General features: G+C 44.6%; 1 protein-coding gene across 5 annotated transcripts in view; it reads right to left on the reverse strand.

Moving 5' to 3' along the window:
- Positions 1 to 17,321, reverse strand: part of LOC119178092 (calcitonin gene-related peptide type 1 receptor-like) — a 184,791-nt gene that overhangs the window by 35,501 nt on the left and 131,969 nt on the right. For all 5 annotated transcript variants that reach the window (XR_012893934.1, XM_075887534.1, XM_075887535.1 and 2 more), the window contains one exon: positions 1,274 to 1,329. Coding sequence is in view for 4 of the 5 variants with exons in the window: in XM_075887534.1 (XP_075743649.1) it covers positions 1,274 to 1,306 (33 nt within the window). In the remaining variant the exon portion in view is untranslated. The remainder of the gene's footprint in view (positions 1 to 1,273; positions 1,330 to 17,321) is intronic.

Consider the following 17,321-nt stretch of genomic DNA (forward strand, 5'->3'; position numbering starts at 1 on the left):
TCAGACGAGACCACTAATGTTAATATAGAGCTCCAATGTGCACGTGTAATGCAGACATAAAGCCGCAACAAGTTAGCATGAGCTAGCGATAGTCGGCTCTACTCAGGTTCGTACTGGGCTGAAAGCATGGCCGATAGAAGACGAAACGCGGACATGTACACGGCATACCATATTTTATGAAAGGGAAAGCTGGCAACCGACCTTTTGCACCAAAAAACTACAACGAAATCTATGCAACGTTCACGCTGATATCTCAGAAAGTAAATATTCTTATTTGACGATAGAGCGGCCCAGGTCCGGGGATTGAACCTAGAACCAACACATATTTTTAACCGTTGCTCTCTCTGAGAAACGAGCATGGGTTTTCTGTAGCTTCATGGTACAAACTAGTCTATATAATTACTAATTTCATAAATTCTTGTCCCCATTGCGTCATTAGACACAACTTAATTACGACATTCTTTCTTTCTGTCGTCCCCTTTCGTTAGCTCAGTAAACGCTTTTTTCAAGGTAATTCAAAGAGTACATAACAGACTGCATACAAGTCCGCCAAGTTCACTAGAAAATACGCAGTTTTGCGAAATATGAGCACCAGCTCGGAACTTAGTAGAAGTAATAATGGAGAAGTGTTTCGCGTGAAACGTACGATATTCAAGAAAAGGCGAAGTAAGGATGCAATTATAAAAATGCGGGTAAAGAGCCTACTTCATTACATATTTTTATTGTTTTTTGCAGCGCACATAAAAGACAGCACCATGGCAGCGACACAAGGACAGACAGGGCACAAAATTCCCTTTTCTGTCTTTCCATATGTGCTTGCGCTTGTCCTGTCTTTCGTGTGCGTTACAAGAAACCCTACTGAAGATGTGCTACCAACAAGCCGGCCTTGCATCTCTCGCGAAGGACATGCGTACTGCAGCCATGGTGTAAATGATGCAAAAATATTATGCACGAACCATGCTCGACTGCTGTTTTATTTTTGTTACTTGACAAACCACTTCTTGCAAGCAGTAATAATGCCACATTAACACACAGGTTCTACGGACTGTATGCTAGAGTACCGAATTGATTTAAAAAGCAAATATTATAAAACAATTGCTACAAAACTATTACATATCTATAGTGAATGTTTAAATGGTTACAAAGCGGACGGCAAAGCCGAGTTTTCGTGGGATGACCCCTCCATGTACAAGAAAAAACAATCAAAATTTTGGTGATTTCAATTAACAAAGAACGCAGGGATCAGTGAACCAAATCAGGAATGTGATCTTACCAGAGTGACGGACACTTGAGAACCTCCACTCATAGTGACACACAGGGTGGTTTAATCTGCGAGAGAAGAGATAGCATGCTCAGTTTACAAACTCCTCAGGGTTTCATGGCCATTCCAAGACGAGGTCATAGTTGTAGTCATGGTAGCAGTTATTTTGAACTATTTGTTAAACTACCACACCAAAATATTTGAAAGTGGTTTCTCATGACTTACATGGTCTAAAGTCCTTCACTTCAGCCTCTGTCAAAATCATTTTGATATTATGAGGCGTAAAAAGTAAAAAAAAAACAAATATAAACTGCTGTACGACATTTACTAGAAAGTTTTTGCGATGTATACAGCAGAACGATTACCAACCCATGATGTGCGTGTGTGGCCTAGAGTATGAATAATAATGTCGCCATGCAGTGTATACTTATTATTTCTTGTTTTCAAGATATTTTTGCGAAGAAATCGATGTTCCGCTCTGAAAAGCTTTCGTATAGGTATTACTGTGTGAAAAAAAAATGTCAATGAGAAGGACAAGGAACGCGTAGAAAAAGAGGAGAGAGGGAACGCTAAACAGCACGAACGATGTAAGAAACTTGCGCATGCTGTGTCTCATGCGATAAGGTGGCTGCAGTATAAAAAAAAGCTGTTCTCTGTTCTTTTTCGGCAGCTTGTATGCACGCTTGTCAGGCAGCTCCATCGATCCGCAGCCATAAGCGGCCGGCATACAAGATTGATTCGCCGCTTCCGTCCTAATACGTATGCTTGAGATGACGCATCGTGGCAGCTGCCGTGCCGCGCACCGTATAGCAGCTCCTTCGGCGTATGAAAGCACGTTATGAACTTCGGTGAACCCGGAAGAGGGTCATTTATTGAAACTAGTTTGTGACCCGAAGGTGGCGGTGTCGAACCCCGGCCTCGATAGTTGCATTTTGATGCAAGAGAAAGTGGTCTATCTTCCTCTTAATTTCGGTGCATCTTAAGAGAACACCAGGCTGTCGAACTTCATACATTTCTCCACTACGACGTCCCTAATAAAGATATTCTGTTTTTTCAGACGTAAAACCTTAACAACAACGATACTAACATTAATAAGTGAAGTTTTACGTGACCAAACTAGGATATGATTATGAGAGACACCGTAGTGGAAGGCTTCGTAATTTCCCACATTATAGTGTTCTTTAACGTGCACTGACAACATACAGTAAAAGGATATCTAGTATTTCACGGGTAATAAACTGCAACCACCACGGTTGGTATCGAGCTCGGAACCATCGCGTCACCAGCCAAGCCCCATAACCGCTGCTCCACCACGACGTAAACGTTAGGAGTCTGTTTTCCTGTGGGCCCGTAATCTATGTTATGATTTCGTAATGCAACAGTTGCTGGCCCATGTTACAAGAAATAATGGCCCGTGTTGCCCGTGGGGCCCATTATGAAAATTAATGTATATTTATTTATTTGTTTTATTTATTCAAAACTGCAGACCCAAGATCTGAGTAGGGTGGTATAACATATACAAATACAGATATAAATAAAATGACAATTGCAGAATGGAAACAATAAAGGGCGATGAAGGTTGTCTGTTCAGGCAATTCATTCATCGCTTGTATTAGCGAGACAGTCCCATTCACATAAAGTACGAAAACTTAAAGTAGATCTGTGCGAAAAAATTCAGCATAATGACGAGGCTATGAAAACTTTACAGGATTCCCCACGCATAAGGTTAGCACCTCATTAGTATATTCAAGACCTCATGTAGGCTGATAATTAATACATGGCTCGATACAATATTGTTGAGCTTGTGTACGCCATTAATGCACGTTATATACCAGACCGCTTCCTTACTAGCGTTGACTTCTTTACCTTTCTTAAGAAACATCATGTTGACCTAACAACTTTTTTTATTTTTATCTTCTGTAAGCTTGCCTAATTAGAGCTGGGGCACGCTACAGTTGCGCATTTCCTGAAGTGTTGCAAGGAACAGTAGCAGGTTACGTCACAGACGCTTTGGTTGTCCGAGGTTGATTGATTTGTATGTGAGCTTTAAGGTCACCAAACCACCATGTGACTACGAATGACGCCGAAGTGGAGCGCTCGGAAAATTTTGACCACCTGGTTTTTTTTTAACGTGCAGCCAAATCTGTGCACACACACCTACGGCATTTTCGCCTCCATTGAAAATGCAGCCGCCGCAGCCGGAATTATATCTCGCGACCTGCGAGTAGCAGACAAGTACCTTAGCCACCAGACTACCGCGGCGGGGCAAGGTTGTCCGAGGTAAGCAGCTCAGGAATATTTACACATTAAATATCAATAAAAATTGTCTCGCAGCTTACTACATGCCATCTCCGTGAAAAAGACGCCACCGCGTTGTCTACAAATATAAAAAATTGGCAGATCGCACTTAGAGAGGGAATCGATGATATGCGAAGCACGGATGAAGAAGGTTGATAGGTCACAATCAGCACAACATTACGAGGTGGATGTAAATTCTGCCGCACATCACTTCTTGGTCTCGATTATCATGTTTAGACGTGTCATTTACTTTCGTCGTCTATTGACGCCACATGATACCAAATTTGCTATATGTGAAGCTAGCGAAATGGCCACAAGCGCTCTATGAGCGCAGCAAGTAGTCTTGTTGTTACATGACACGTATGTAGTGATTACCATGTTTGCACCAGTCACATACCTTCGTCAACCATTGGCGTCACGTCATACTAAATTTGGCCTATGTGTAGCTAGCGAAACGGCCGCGAGCGAATCATCAGTGTGGCATGTAGTCATGTTGTTAAATGACATGCATGTCTTGATTATCATTTTTGGACGTGTCATTTATCTTAGTCGTCCGTTCGCGCCAAGGAATACCAAATTTGGAATACCGGGGTCCCCACGCAGCGTGTTGGGAGTATCCAGGCAGAGTAACCTTCACCACTGGGGCGACGCGTCACAGCCCCTCGAAGCCCGCCTGTACCCTGTTTAGGTACCGGTGGGTGGCCGGCCGGCACTGGGGATCGAACCCCGCACCTCCCGTAGCTGAAGCGGACGCGTACGTGCAATGCCACAGCTACGGTAAATTTGGAATATGTGAAGCTAGCAAAACGGCTGCGAGTGCATCATGAGCGTGGTATGTAGTGATATTGTTACACAACACGCATCTCATGATTATGTTTGCAGCAGTCATATACCTTCGTCATGAATTTACGTCCTCTAATACCAAGCATGGTATATGCGAAGCTAGCGAAACGCCCGCGAGTGCACTATGAGCGTGGCGTGTAGTCATGACTCGTGACTTACGTAAAATGCATATCAGGATTTCCACGTTAGGGTCTGTCACTTGTGTTCCCCATGCAGTCATGTCATACCATACTAGTTTTCTAAAATGTCATGTGAACAAAACCACCGAAAGAGCAGCAAGACCGTGAAAATGATAATCATGTTATGGCTAGTGAATTATGCTGATCATACAATCATTTTATGCTATAAAATATTCGGTATCGATACCAATAACGAAATGGCCAGGAAAGTTAAAGGTTGTAGGCGGCTAGATAGATAGATAGATAGATAGATAGATAGATAGATAGATAGATAGATAGATAGATAGATAGATAGATAGATAGATAGATAGATAGATAGATACGCTCAAAGTCGCCGAAGTTCGCTAAGAAGTGCTTCGCATTTAAAAAAAGATTACAAAGCTAGCACTAAGCCACTCAAAGCTGGCTCACAGCAGAGCTGCTGAACACCTAGCTGGGCCTAGTTTGGCAAGGTGTGTGATAGTCTCATACCTTTTACGTATGAAGGCCACACGGCGACGAATACAACGAACACAATTAAGAAAGGATATGTCTTGTCTTTTCCTCTGTATTCGTTCCCGCTTTGCCGTATTACATCCGTGTGGCCAAACGAATCAGCCTACCTAGCCATTATTCTGCAATATGTCTGCAACATACGGCCCACCTTGACTATAACACTCATGCTGTAAACTCGTACACAACGTATGGGCGACGGTGATTCGGGCCAATCACTTACGGCCCTGCTGTACATTATCATTTAAAACAAACTCGTGGCAAACAGCGTTTAAGATATGTGTACAGACGTTCCCAAGTATTGAGATATACTTTAAAAAATCGCCGAGATTCGGCTTCTCTAGTTAACCACCTGTACAGAGCGCTCGGGCATCGACTGAGCGCGTGGCGACTGAGCGTGCGGTCACATTTCATGGTTATGCGAGTTTTCTACCTTCGACAGGCATACCATCTGTGCGGTAAAACAGTCAATCAGCCTTAAGTGGCGCAGTGATGGGAATGTAATGGGCACCAATTTGCCTGAAAAGTCTTGCATTTTCGAAGCGATCAACTGACTACGGAAGCCTACTCAGAAACGGCAAGCCCACTCATAGTGGGAGAGAGATTTTCTCATAAGTTGCTCAACAAAAACAAAGGTCGCTGCTTATTTTTTTCAATATCTGCTGCGCCAGTGTCGTATTCACTACTATAATCGTCAATGTGCGCAGGAGCCCACCTTATGGCTATGGTGGAATAAAGGGCTTTCTTTCCCCGCTGGGCGTTGAGTTTTTCTGATTCCTTTCTACCAGACATCCTCACATGCAATGAAGTCACTGACCGCAAAGCTACAACGCACGTCATTTCTGTAATTCCATGATCCACAGCAAGTTTTTTCACGGGCATTTGTAATAAGCAACACCAAAATACCATCAATGTATTTGCGTCATAAATTTAAAAGAAATCATAACGCTCATAACTTGCAACTTCTGTTCAAGTTAGACAAAATATGTTGGTCACTGCAAGCGTGTCTAGTCACCAGTTGCCTTCCGCGGTAATCGAGTAATGATTGTCTGTTCTCTGAACACCAACTGCTTAACAATGATACACAGCTGGTTTATTAGGTTACGCAATTTCTGATATGGGTAACTACACCCCATTTTCGTCTGAAACATTACTTGTGCACCTAATACCCATAGTAATAACCTTAAACGAGTGAAAAATGTTATCCTATAGTATACTGAAGCGGCGTACGAATATATGAACATATTTAGCTGTAAGTGATTAGCGTGCACCCAGGGAATACGAAAACAATGAAGCACCGATGGCCACACACTAAGTATCTTCGCACCGGCCTCGGAGATTTTCTTTTCCCTGTATCATATTGAGAAGCTTCGGGTTCATCGAGAAAGAACAAACATGCCCAATGCAAGAATCTTTCCTAACTATGTTTATGTACGACCAGGTCGTCTTGAAAAAAGCACATTTAAAATGTATTATCCCACTTCCTTGCACCGAAACAAATCGTTTAGGTCGGATTTCAACCACGACGTTTTTGCCTTTTATGTTATAAGCTTTTGTAACTAGCAACAAGGTACTCGTATGCGAAAAAAAAAGGCCCCCTATATGCGTGCTTCGCTACTACACTCCTTTACAACGTTCGTGTACTGGGGAAAATGTGGGTAAAAAAATGGTGATGTGGCTCGGAGACTAAGATGACACTAAGAGCCACAACCTAATAACACAATAGAAATTTACACATGCGGTTTGGCCAGTGGATGATAGGTCACTGAAGCCGTCCTGAATTTCTGCAAGGGTCAAGTGATGCTCGTTGTGGGGCTAGTTGGCAAGAAAAGAGTCTCCCCTTTTAGATATACATATATTCTCAACACAGAGGCATACAGGCTGTCATACAAATGGCACTTGTATAAACGGAGTTAGTGTGTCGCTTCAGTGCACCCTGGGCCATTTCGTTCTAGACCCAGTGAGACGCCCCTTCATTTTCGGTAACTTTACGCTTTGACAAGTTCACGCTCTTATAGTGAAATTAGGTTATCAAAGACTGCTTAAGCCTGCTACTTAGACCACAGCGCAACTTTATCTAACGTAGTATGTCCCGAGGGGAGCGTTCTTGGCGATGTTCCAAACTGTGTGTCGTAGCTTGTAGACAGCCGAAGAGTTGAGCAGCCTAATCCTGCAGCTTTGAGGATTAGAATTTCAAATGAGCGGACGCCTCAACTTGTTATGGATGAACTGGGCTCCCCTGGTGTCTTCAGTAAGCCATAAAAACAGTTAAACAAATCTGAAAACGGACTCGCGCGGATGATCTCTGGCGTTCTTATCTGCACTCCCAAACTTCGGTCACGTTGAATTCAGACTCGAAATCTTCGTGCTCTTTTGGGTCGCAGGAGCATTTCATTAGCAAAGAAGCACAAAAGCACTGAGACGTGAAGACTCTAGCGGATGCTTTCATCCGACAACGCAATGGTGTTGGTGAGAAACATTTTTTAATGCAAGATCCGTCTTTGTATAGCATCCAGTGCATTGTTTTCAAAATGCGTCTTTTCTCGAATAACCAAATTTACATCACAGCTCAGCTGAGGTAACCGAGTTCAGCAGCGAAGCATCCCTTGCGTATGACATCCATTAACTCTTTTTCATCTGGAAAAAGATAACTAAAACTCGGCAGCATAAGATACGGGCACAACAGAGCATGTATATGCATTCCTATGCGGTTCTTTTACGACAAACACTATGCGTTCAAAATTTCTGAGGCCCTCTAATACGGCGTCTCTTATAATCATACCATGGTTTTTGGGATGAAAAAAACTACATCCAATAATTATAACGAACCAGTCTATACCATGCACTTTCTGACGCTTTACATCACAGAAAGCTTGAGAGCGTCTCCTTCACGTACTGTTGGCATTTTATTCACCCCTCCAACAAACGCAGGTAAAACTTTAGATTTATTTATTTTGCGCATGTCACCCCTTTAGGCAAGGTGTGAGCAAGCATTTTTTCATGCAGTGACGAGGATTCCTGACCCAGTCAATTGAGAGAGACGAACACAAATTGCTTGCATCCCTTTACAACAAAATTCAGCGTAGAAACAGCTATAATTTAGGGTGCATCGCGTAAGTGAGACTAATCTAATGCGAAGCTATACTTCAGCGTCTTATAAGTACATATTATACGTTTCAATGCAATGCACGTAAGTGTACGCACCCTCGCTTTCTGAACTGCGCAGTCGCATGTGATTTGTATGCCCACAACACACAAAACTAAGAAGAACGTTGCACCTAACATACGCCCCACCCCCAAAAAAGAAAAAAAAGAAACACCCCTGCCAGCTCACTGTCCATTCACTTTGAAACCCACGTACGTGAACAAAGTACTCATCTGTAAGAAAAAATGTGAGGTGGCCAACAACAATCCTGCATCCAGTTCATGTAAACATTCCAGGCTTACACGTCTGTTAATTTGAGAAGCTTATGATAGAACGGCTTACAAGAATACGAAAAGAGCAGTGGCCCACAGGAAGCACTCAAAGTATGTCGTGTTCGACGTGCCTCTGGGATTTATTATTGCATGCCTACATCAATAAAGAATTCTGTAGGTCATTTAACTAGGACCTACATTTGGCCAAAGTGAGAAAATAAGTGTACAGCTACAGCAGCTTTTTCATCTCCAGATGTATCAAGGATACATTTAACAGCGAGTCGTTCCTGTGAGAAACTGCCTTGAATGAACGCAACTGAATCGTTGGATACATAGGTAGATTAGACGCGATATAATGTTATAACACGTGAGAGCCCGTATAGGCCTCTTTTGGCCAACTGAGGGTAGACATTAGGCATCGCTGCTCTAACCTGAGTCATTTTATCACCTGTGACAAGATATACAGTAAAAAATGTCTGTATTAAGGTTCGTTCAAATTAGTCTGTGAAAATTGCCGGTGGTATAAACTGACGCGGCAGTCGAGATCACGTTACGTAGTGATAGGCTTTCCTACACTTCGCTCCCTTCGAGATCGACGCCTATTTTACCTTACAGGGTTCTACTCATGCACGCATGAGGCCGATGAAGGCACTGCCCTGAAAAATACACGTGAACAAATTTCCCGATGTCCCTCGTACATTCTTTTAAGACTACTCAAAGGCAAAATCTAACTTCGATTTTTTTTTCACTGTCGGCAATTACACTGATCTTCCCGCGCCGCCTATCAAAAACCTTCTGCGGCTAACATGGCTTCGCACTGCCTCTAAGATTAGAGGCATTGCAAGCGTCCTGCACACTACCTGGTTTCCGATTCTCTTTGCGATAGGCCCACGTTTGATGAATCGATCGTGTCACGTGATGATGTAGTCGCGTGACGTCACGCAGCGCTACAGTGACGTCATCAGGACGTCATGGTAGCGTCACAAATTTGGGCAACCCTACAATAATAATAGCTGCAGTTGAAAGTCCCCAAAAGCAGGGTATCGATATGAGAGACACCGTTGTGGAGGGCTGCTAAAAATTACGACAATTTGGTGCTCTTGAACGTGCACTTACATCACCGGCCGGGATTGAACTTGCCACGTTGTGTTGAGCAGCCGAGCACCCAAGCCACTACATCAACACGGTGCACAAACCTGGGCGACGTGTGGTGCCATGAGGTCTTCTTTTAGTGACGTCAAGTGGTGCGAATATTTAATGTCACTGCAGTTGGCACCACGTCACGGAGGAATGACACCGACGTCCCAATCCTCTTGATAGATGAGACACCTATGCTCGCTTTAATAAGTGCGAGCAATGTGTTACAGTCCCACCAAAGTGCAAACTGTAGCGTCCTGTCTGTTTTTTTTTCTTTGACCTGGACGCTCGGTCTCGCAGAATCGAATGGCAACGGCCTTGACACGTCGATGCGGGAATGATTGTGGTACGTTCGAGGAAGGCGTGGGCCACTTCGCGGTAATGAATTACGCTGTTCTCGAATGGCCGGCCCTCTTGATGGAAACACGCAAAAGAAACAGTGATCAGCCAAGGCGCGCCCCGAACGAGACGACCAAGAATAATCGCCAGCCAAGGGCACGCGCGAGGAACGTCAACAGCGAGCAAGTCCTCCCGAGCGAACTCAAGCCCCGTGGCGACAAGAGCTGGGTAAATAGACCGGCAAATGGCCGAGAAGGCGGGAAGTGGAAAGGAAGCAGTTGTTTGTTCGGCGGCACCACAGAAAGGTAGCCTGATTCGTTCGCAATTGTTGTGACGAGTGCTTGTACAATAGCTACAGCCCTTCGGTATCCGTAAGGCTGCGACGCAACCGTAAGCCTGATTGAAAGGACCATGTGATGCTAGCGCAAGACAGTCAAGAATGCTGTTCCGCTCACGAGTGTTAGATCTTGAAAACCGAATAGCTTCACCCCTGTGATACACAAATAAAGATCCAACGGTTATGAGCTACGTCCTATCCCAAATAGAACAGCGTTTAGGTTGTCTGCTTGTCTTTCGGAGATTCTATGGCCTCTCAGGGAAACAAAAGCACGTCACGTAGTACTTCTCAAAAGTTATATGGGCTGGGTAGGTCTGTTCGCAATTGGAATGGTCATCTTTAATTCGCACGGTGCGATTGAGTTATTTCTTTTTATCTTCCTTTTCGAGACTGTCTTTGTTGTATTCGCGCTGGTATTTGAAGTACGCCCCTTCGTATACCTTATTGCTTCGGGTACTACCCGCCGTAGCTAAATGAAATTCCCGAGTGGTTAGCAAAAAAGCGATTCACTCACTATAGCCTGACACCTGATAAAGTTCGCCACAGCTGACGACATTCGACTTGGCGCCAGCTATGGAAAAGCTTGAGGAGAAGATTTTTACGCAAATAAAAGCATCACTTTAGGGCTAAGGACCTACAAAGTGCACTATGGCTGCTTGATAGCGTTGACGAAGCCGACTGCTAATTTCGGTGGTATGCTCATGCTTTAAGCACATGCGTTGATCATACTTGGCACTGCGCTGTACGCAAATCATAATGCGTATAACACGCGAAATACACAATAGAACAAAACATTCTAAATAAGCTGACACGGCCGGAGGTGGCTAAGCACCACTGCTTTCAGACTCGGCCATTTGCGTCATCGATGAAATAATTAATTCATGCCACCAAGAAATACGTGCATGTCCTTCTCAAATTGTTTCCGCATATATAGTGATATTGAATGAAGCACTAAATCATAAGCAAAAATTTTGCTATTACGAAGTATCCCATCTGTCAGAGCATTTTTTTCTGTTAAATTGCCCTCGTACCAAACTGACAAAACCGTTTTATAATAAAATTGTCATCGCATTGCTTCTGTGACTACATAACGAAAGCGCGAACAAGTTTCTCGTGTTTAAAATAAAAAAAAGTCTGAATGCGTAACTGAGAAAGGCTACACCTGCTGCCCGTCGCAATTTTTGTGCATTTCTCTCGTCCTACATTTGTTTATGTGTATAAATGAGTCAGCACGCGCGTGTTTGCCTTTATTTCAACTCTGCAAAGGAGCAGATGTCTAATTCTCGTTCCATGCATATATAGTGGCTAAAGGACCTGAGCACCGCCCCTATCGATTCGTTCTACAGTTTGGTGCTCTTTATTTTATTCGCTGTTTTTATTTTATATATTGTTGCACCTTCCCTTGTAACATGACAGTATTTTTATTCAATTTTAGAGAGACCAGCTCCGGTGGCAGCTAATTCAAATGCAAGTGGACAGTTTTTCTCAAAGCAGATTTGCAGAGAAACATTTCATGTCAGCCTGTTTCTCTTTCCACGTACGAATTGAGCGCTCTCCTTTGGCAGAAAACAGAACGCCTTTACTCATAAGAGATGCCTACTTATATAGCCCACGACAAAGTGTGAGAAGTTGAACTTGATAGTATTAGTGTGAACTACGGCAAACGTGCCGCTTGTGCGTAGGTCACACCAGAGAAAGTGTCTTTTGTGCGCCTTATAGGCTTGGCTTTTTGGGCGGCCCATGTAGTTGATCTTGGAGGTTCAGGCTGCACAACATAGCCATCCACCGCACCACAGCCTCATCTGGGGAGAGCGAATTTCATTTGTCCATAACCTTGCACCGCTGAGACTCTGTCGAAGAGATGCACGAGTCAATTCGTAATGTTCACAGCTCTCGTCTGAATAGATGCTCGGATCCATCGTCCTGAAATGAATGAGGTTCGGTAAGGTCTGGGTTCGTAACTGCCTCAAGTGATGCAGACTTTCTTGGAGTTCCTTCGGCAGAAAAAGCACCAAGACCGCAGTCGATCAAGGCTTTGTTCGTTACTGGTGTCCTTTGTTTCTGAACCACGCCAACCCAAAGTTAAATAAAAGCAAAGCAGCACGACTTGTATTCCTGCTCCCGCACGCGCGCACACACACACACACACACACACACACACACACACACACACACACACACACACACACACACATACACACACATACACACACACACACACACACACACACACACGTAAACACGCCGCAAACACACACACACACACACACATTTTTCTCTCTCTTCGTCGAAAGAGTAATTAGAATACTAGGGAGTTTTTTTTCTGTTTTTACTAGAACAATCGTAAAGGAACTTGCTAGCTTGCACTTTTTCTTTTTTTGTATGTGAAAGATATTTTCGTTATGCGGCACAGGTGAAGTTTATGAACCACGCGCATGAGGAAGTCGAGCAATCAAACTTGGCAGATATGACGGGCGAACAGCAAGAGTGATTGCACACCTTCGGACGAAATCTTGAAGGGTGCATATTCGCTCTTTCACAGACCATGGCGCCGCCTACCAGTTGTCCAATGAAAGCTTTCTGTAAGTTATCAACATTTATGTCCTGCTTGAGAAAAACGAGTGTTGCCGCTTTTTCGGCAATCTCGGCTATTTTCGTAACATCTTTCTCCTGTAATGCGGACGTTCTCAATGTTACCCTGAATGTGCGAGTCTCCGTAGCTCATCGTATGCAGCGCGTACCCATATCTTCGGGCTCTGTGACTTTTGAGATCACAATAGGCCACATTCCTTGTGTTTGACTGACGTGCTTGACATGGTCACTGCGCGAACAGTACTATATACTATTGACAAGGAACGGTTTTTGTATCTGGATTCTAACAAAAGGTCACTTTTCAAAATCTACTGCATATCATTCAGCGTCTGATGCTCCTTTAGAAAGCACCAACATGTACTTCTGATGCGTTCTGTTGAGAAATGCAGCTTGTTTACTTTGCTGTTTTCTCAGTTTATTGCAAGCGGTCTTGGCCCATTATCATTTTATTTCTTTCACTTCTCAAACATACAAAACGTAAAAAAGTGAAGAACTACACGTGGTATGATATTTCCTAAAATTGACGACGAGTCAGCAGCTTTCCGATTGAGTTTGTTTATAGTATTTCAAAGAAGAAAGCAATAAAATAAAAAACAGTGATTAAAAACGACCAGATAGGAGAAACCCTGGACTTGCAAAATGTTTATTGAATAGAGCTACCAATACTGCCGCTCATGAACCAGGAACCCATGCTTGTAAATTGGCCGCCCGAAATTATTATGAAACGGACAATAGCGAAACTATTGAAGTAAAAAAACAGGGCGAATCGTCGCGATCACTCAGTTTCTACTTGCAGGTGAAGGATTTGTGTTTTCTAATTACTGAAGCCTATAGCGTTGATATTTCTGATGGTCCATGACAATAAGCTGTTTCTACATATTGATATAATTTATCAGTTTGTATTTATAGGTGCGCAGTTTTGACATGACCCATATGAATGTCCTGTTTACGCATGTGCTACTGGTTCATGTTGTGGCAAATGAGCGACTTTGCAGAACTGCGAAAACTCAATCTTACAAGGGAGAAAGCAAGGCCGACACAACCACTGTGATAAGAATTAATTTATTGACTTTCTAGAACGCAGGCCCGTGGCAGCGACACCTGCCTCATGCAAGAGCGAGTGTCTCGTCAGCTTTTCTGCGACGCCGATGCTGCTGCCGCTGGACGGGTATACTCAGCGACAACTGTTTTATGCATTGGAGCGAAGGCTACAGAGACAAATCGCGGGCATCCTACCGCCAGTGAAGGTAGTTCCATGACAGCACCCCAATTTTAACCGTGAAATATAGAAGTTCCTCCTTTTATTTTGTACGTGGAGCTATTTGAGACAGGACGCAGCTCTGACCATTAGGATAGTAGTATATGCTTTATTTATTTGTAGTGACTTGGCGTTTTTGAACACGCGAGGAAGTCCCATCTTTTTATGTTCACCTCAAACGCTAAGAAGCGTCTGCGTCTACATAAAACGCTGACGGTGCGCCCTCGTCACTTTCGATAGTTTTACGAGAAGCGCGCCGAAACGGACTACTTCGCGTAGTGCTACATGTGCAGAAGCTCCACCTCCATAGCTTTCCCTTCAGTGCCAAGAAAACTTGTCGCCGATTGTAGCGGCCGTCTTTAAATAAACGCTTAGTTGTAAGTCCGGCACTTGTCTTGTCAGATCAGTCTTCTTCGCTATGTGAATTTTTTAGATGTGCAGCTGGTTGACTCACGTGTGTAACGCCGTGCGTACGTGCGTTCGTTTCGCCGGAGGTGTAGGAGCGGTGCCAAGTAGGTCACGCGGCAGCTGCGCGTTGACGTCACAGTCCCCTTGCTGCGCGCGCACACCATGGAGGAAGAAAAAAAACTGAGGAGAGGCCGTGACGTCACATTTTGTGAAGCCGGAAGTAGGAAAGAGTAGGAGCGCTCCTCCTCGCACTTGTGGGAACGCGCATCTGGTTACTAGAAGACAATATCACGTCGCGCTGGCCAGAGCGCAGGGGCATGGCCAGCTGACCGAGCCGGAAAGCCATAGATCTGATTGAATCGGCTAAGGAGCTGCGATGCCCTCGATAAAACGGGAACCAGGCGTCAGCTTCCACAGTTGAGTGAATTGAATTTTCTTTATGTTCGACGTACGGTATGATCGAGAGTATACTCGCAGAACATATTGCATGCTACTGCATGCGTCAGCATAGTGTTCCTGGGGTTTATCTACGGCTCCTGCTGACAGTTCTTGAACGCAATAAAACGCAGCACAATTAACCACGACGCTGACGTCACGCCACAGCTAGCACTGGATTTTCTTCTTTTGTTCGCTTTGTCCGCATCGTGATATCGATGTGTTTTAATTTATTCATGACTATTTGTCCATGTGTCAATAATGTCAACGAATTTGCGTATACATTTATAATTGCTTTCCTGTAGGTTTTCCAAATATCCCTGTCGAAGGAGGCCATGAATCGAGGCCATTAGACCCAGCCAACGCGACTGGGAACCAACGAAATGGTCGATCTTTTGTGTGCTCAAAACACTTCCCACCTTAGTACTTAAATTGGGGGGCACCAGTGGCAGTTTGCCTTCGCGAGGATGCCGTTCTTTCTGCCGTGAGAAACCACAACGACACGAGCACTGCAGATTTAAATGCCCGACCTTTACTGGAGAGACATGTAAATTGACTGCATGATTATACGTCGGTATATTGCTCAGGCAAGTGTACAGGAAATGGAACAAAGTTTTATTGAGTGCAAGCGTTGCTATTGAGATTTTCAAATAAACTTCTAGTTATGCAAAAAAGAAACTGTGCAACTCGGCAAGGTAATCGCCGTAGACTTTTTTTTTCAGGTGATTCAGTAAGTTAAGGGTACGCGACATAATTTAACAGCGCCATCTGCATTGGCCTTCCTCCATAGAAGCATGTTGCCCCTCCAGACTATCCCTTGCATTTGTGAGTTATAACATGCTCACCTTAGAGTTTCATACAATCGCACCGACGTGGTGGCACTTCCGTCAAGCTACTGTGGGGTGAGGCGGTCGTTCGGGTATGACCGCTTCGAAGAGAATTGGGCCCATGTCAAACTATCTCGCACAAAATGCAACGGAATCTGAACGCGTCAAGCAGCTTCGCGAATCGCCTTCTTGTGTCAAACACAATTGGGTTAGGCACGTCTTTTCTACTCTTGACGATGCAGCCTTTAGCGAGAACACCGGGCCAGTGCTTTCCAATCGTCACCGTCGTGCACGAAAACGGGTCACCACGGTCTCCAACATTAAGAGCCACTGGAGGTGTCGTTGTCTCCTCGGAAATGTATCCTTTCATCGCGGAGCAGTGCATCAGCACAGTGTCGAAGGAAAACAGCAAATTCACGGTGCGAAGCCTTCTCGGAGAGGCTGTCGCGGGCTTCGAAACCCCTCGCGATGGCACGCTGAATGCTGCACACGCAACCGTGACGACATCAAGGAGGATTAAAAAAAATGCTGGAGTGGAAATGATTGCACAGAAGTGAAGCCGTTCCTCTGGCAAGATGGCGATTAAAAACGAAGCGTTTCCCTCGAACGCCCAACGAGTTTAATGTGGAAACTTTTCTGGGTCACATAAAGCTCCAAGTGCGTCTCACAGTTACTAGTTTTTCTTAGTGAGCCTCTAATTGGAGGCAAAGTTCTTTAAAGATTCAGTCATTCGTACTCGTTTCTGTGTGTAATTTCGTCGGAAACAACCATCTTTTAATATAGAACTGACGTAGCATATACATAACATATCAAAACCACTTGATCTTTAAGTAAGCACTATGAGAAAAAAAGCATGTTTCCGCCATCTTGGCAGAGGCAAAGGCTGGCTTCACTTCTGCTGGCAAGGCGTTGCGGGAGCTTCCACTCCAGCAATTTTTTCTTTAATCCTCCTTGGACGACATACACTCACTGTAGGATGAACTTCTAAAACCTTACGTCATCCGCGAACACAACGATCTCATATAAATGCAGATTCACAAGCAAGCCGATCAAAGGTGTGATTTGCCGACGACGCGATACGATGGGGCCATGACGGGACATCGACGGCGTGCCCACATTGCCATAGCAGCAATTGTGAGAAAGCACATGACTTCCGCCACATTTTTTTGCTGCCGCTTGGATAGCGAGCGCCTCTCCTCCGTTTCCCTTCCTCCATGGCGCTGACGTTACTCTCTCCCCCGCCTGCCATGCGTTCACCTCAGCCCCTGCACCTGCCGCCTCGTCCGTTTTCCCGCGATACCTGCCGTTACCGCCGCTCGCTCCACTACCACGACCACCGCTCGCCAAAACGCTGACTCGTTGGTTCACACGCAACAAACCTGACGCACGCGTAATGCACGCATAGAAACATTTCTGTACGTGTCACATGACCTACGCCAGACATCCCTTCAAACGAATCTTCCAGCGCTCACCGCAGCACCCGCGTTAGCGCCGTTCC

The sequence above is a fragment of the Rhipicephalus microplus genome, chromosome 1, assembly GCF_043290135.1.
Source record: "Rhipicephalus microplus isolate Deutch F79 chromosome 1, USDA_Rmic, whole genome shotgun sequence".
Classification (NCBI taxonomy): domain Eukaryota; kingdom Metazoa; phylum Arthropoda; class Arachnida; order Ixodida; family Ixodidae; genus Rhipicephalus; species Rhipicephalus microplus.